The 3,831-nt window shown below is 31.2% G+C and overlaps 1 protein-coding gene across 1 annotated transcript; it reads right to left on the bottom strand.

Moving 5' to 3' along the window:
• Positions 1 to 1,100: 1,100 nt before the first annotated feature.
• LOC141516885 (olfactory receptor 10AG1-like) lies at positions 1,101 to 3,418 on the bottom strand. The gene is made up of 2 exons (XM_074227842.1): positions 3,394 to 3,418; positions 1,101 to 2,035 (listed from the first exon to the last, which is right to left on the bottom strand). Exons 1-2 carry the CDS (start codon positions 3,416 to 3,418, stop codon positions 1,101 to 1,103), a joined length of 960 nt encoding a protein of 319 aa, XP_074083943.1.
• Positions 3,419 to 3,831: the final 413 nt, after the last annotated feature.

Here is a 3,831-nt window from a genome sequence, read left to right as displayed (position 1 = left end):
ATAATTTGGGAGTACAATATCTAAATATTAAATATCTAACTGGCAGAATAAATATCCAGTGTTATTATATTTCAATGTTATACCAGTATTGTACATTTATTAAACCAGTTCAGCTAGCATGTATTTAGTTTCATAAAGTAACACTGAATTCTTTATACATCACAGAATAAACACAGTGGAGAAAAAAAAATCACATTGACACGAGCCTTTAATTTTTCATTATCAGTCGTATATGAAATTTTTTTTCAATAATGTATTTTTGAACTAAAGTGTCATTGGAGCTTTATTTTGAAACAAAGAATAATTGTTTCTAAAATCAATTTTAAAAATTGACTAATTTTCATAAATCAAGAATAGGAATCAAGATCTACTCTGGAAAAGGGCAAAAAAGGAAAAACCAAGTATTTTCTCCTGTCGAGGAGCTTATATTTTATATATATATATATATATATATATATATATATATATATATACATATATAGATAAATATATTGATATATTGATATATAGATACATAGATATATTATACACCTTAAGAAGAAAAACAATGAATTTGAAGTAGGGTAATATAATTAAGTAATATTCTTGGTATGGACATAAGAAGAATCAAAGGAAGACAGAGATGCTAAGATACAGAATTAACAACAAAACACATTCCCATTATGGTCACATTTTAGGAGAAGAAAAACTTTTTGAGTTGAGTCCTGGAATTGGCAATGTCATGCAAGAAGTAAAGGAAATTCTCCTTTTTCTTTAGATAATACATCCTGACACTTCGGTTTTGCATCACATATGGATATCATTGGACCTTATTCTGAAATATTGAGATAATTGTGATAGTTCATCAAATAAGTTCAGACTTAAGGGTCTATTTTGGAGCATTATTCAATATTCACTAAATTTGTTCCTTGGAGGTATAGAAATATAATGATTATCAGGCTGAAAAGAGAACATGTAGTATTAAGATTTAACATTATTATTTGTAAATAGAAAGATTTTAGTTAGGAATAAGGAAATAGATCAAAATGATATTTAAATAGAAACTGAAACTGTGGGGTAAAGAATGTCAAAACCAGGCTTTATTCTTTCTATTGCCAAATTCATTTAGATAAAATTTTCTTTAATGCAGCAATGACATCCTTATTCCTTAGGCCATATATCCAAGGGTTAAACATTGGAGTCACAATTGTGTAGAAAAGTGAGAGTATTTTGTCTATTCCTGGAGAGTACGTGGACTTTGGTCTTAAATATGTTATGATAGCAGACCCAAAGAATAAGGCCACAACAGTGAGATGAGATGAGCATGTGGAAAAAGCTTTGGATCGCCCCATGCCAACTGGAAGATTTAGGATAGTGGAAATGATATTGAAATAGGACCAAATTATTAAAAGAAAAGGTACCATAACAAACAGCACAGCCACAACAAAAACACATAATTCATTTAGAGAGGTGTCTCCGCAGGTCAACTTCAATAATGGAAGGATGTCACAGAAAACATGATTGAGTTTGTTAGAACCACAGAAAGGCAGAGAGAAAATCTGGTATGTCTGCCCTATCTGCACTGGGATCCCACAAATCCAGGACCCAACTACCAGCTGTGTACATACCTTTTGGTTCATTATGACGGGATAGTGGAGAGGCTTACAAATGGCCACATAGCGGTCATATGCCATCACAGCCAAAAGGAAACACTCAGTAGCTGCAAAAATAAGAAAAAAACAAAGTTGTACAGCACAGGCTGTGAAAGAAATGTTTCTATTCTGAGTCCAAAAGTTTGTCAACAGTCTGGGAAGAACAACTGTTGTATAACAGATTTCTAAAAGGGAAAAATTCCCTAGGAAAAAATACATAGGTGTATGGAGAACTGGATCAGTTTTGGTTATTACAATGATGAGGCCATTTCCTATCAGAATACTCATATAGATAAACATGAAAAAACCAAATAGAAGTCCTCGGAGATTGGGTAGGTCATAAAATCCCTGGATAACAAATTCTTCCACAAAAGTGATATTTCTTTCTTCCATGATCTGTTTTTCTTTTTCTTTCTTTTTTGAAAAAATGAATTCAGACAGGGCTAATTATTTCACTCTTCTTTCACCTAAAGCCATCTTCTGAAAAAAAAGTGTTTTGATTACACTCTATAAGTTCACTTTGATTTCTAAAATGTTCTAGATTCCAATACATTTTAAAATTCTGAATTCAGTAAACCCATATTTTATTATCATATTATGTATCTCAATTAAAAGTATTATAAAGTTTCTATAAACAGTACATCAGAATTCTATAATTCTATTCTATTTTATGTTTTAAGGACTCATTGAAGCTCCTAAATTTTTTAATTCCATTCTTGTCACATTTTAGATGAAAAGTAGTTTTATGTCTGATGAAAATTGATAAAACTATAACAAATGTATATATGTATAACAAATATATATCATGATTCACTTCCACCATGCACAAAGCTGTTTTCATTTTCACCTTTATCTTCTCCAACTTGATGCAGTCAAGTCTCCTCTTCATCAATCAGAAAAGTACACTATATTTTTAATAAGATAAAGGGCTTTTCTTAAACATCCTCTTTAATCATATAAATTCACAATAATTGGGATGGCTAGGTGGCACAGTGGATAGAGCACTGGCCCTGGAGTCAAGGGTGCCTTAGTTCAAATCCAGCCTCAGATACTTAATAATTACCTAGCCATATGGCCTTGGGCAAGCCACTTAGTCCCATTGCCTTGCAAAAACCTAAAAAAAAAAAATTCAATAATCTGTGGTGTACATGAATTTCTAGAGCATTGATTGAACCATCTTCTTAACATTTAAATCTAATTTGTAGTCTTTCTTTTATTATAATATAAATATCTGATAGTATGGATCATCTATATCTCTGTCTACCTTGCATACAACTGCTTGGAATTTTTCTCCATCTTAACTGTTTAGAAAGAGTAATCTCGATAGTATTATTTGATTTGATTTGTTTTGTTTGAAAGGCCATGTATTTAAGTGACTTGCCTAAAGTCATAGGGCTAGGTTAATTCGTAAGTATCTGAGGTCCAATTTGAAATCAGGTCCTCCTGACTCCAGGGTTGGTGCTCTATCCACTGTGCCATCTAGCTACTCTGTAGTATTAATTTAGGACTCTGGATGTGTGTCTATTATAGAATAATAGACAGATTAATCCCTCGGATTCCAGTATTAGAAATCCTTTTGGTTGTGTGCCATTTGTCTCCTTTTGATTTTGACTTGCTATTGACAAGGAAAGAATAGGTCTCAGTGGATTGTGCTTGAATAAAGTGTTAAAGGAAGTGACAGAAAGACACATGTCCTAAGTATTTTATTTGGAAAGTAGACTAAGGTCAATATAGGGAGGATAAATGGGGTTGGTATTAATACTGGAAATGAAAATGAGAGGAAACATGTATTAAAAATGTGTAAAATTTGGTCTCCCGAATGTAAATTCTTCATAGTTTTATTGGATCATGGATTTCACCACACATAATCACCATTCTTGATTTTGAAATAATTTTCCTACTTTTTAAATTGATATTTCATTTTCCTGATATTAAATTATCTGAACTTCCGTAGTAGATGAAGATTTGAATACTGTTTTGCATACAACATTGAACTGACGATTAGTGAACATAACTGAAATTTGTTGTGTCCTTTCAAAGTGTAATGTATTCGCTAGTTTCTTCATATAAAAATAATGGGAAAAATATTGCTTAACCTAACTGACATTTCAAATGATATACTGAAAAATATTTTGAAGTATAAATTAAAAATATCTCCAAAATACATATTTAATTTCTAATGGAAATCTTATATATCAAT

The sequence above is a fragment of the Macrotis lagotis genome, chromosome 3 (genome assembly GCF_037893015.1).
Source record: "Macrotis lagotis isolate mMagLag1 chromosome 3, bilby.v1.9.chrom.fasta, whole genome shotgun sequence".
Lineage (NCBI taxonomy): Eukaryota > Metazoa > Chordata > Mammalia > Peramelemorphia > Peramelidae > Macrotis > Macrotis lagotis.
This window is presented reverse-complemented; position numbering and strand designations above follow the sequence as displayed.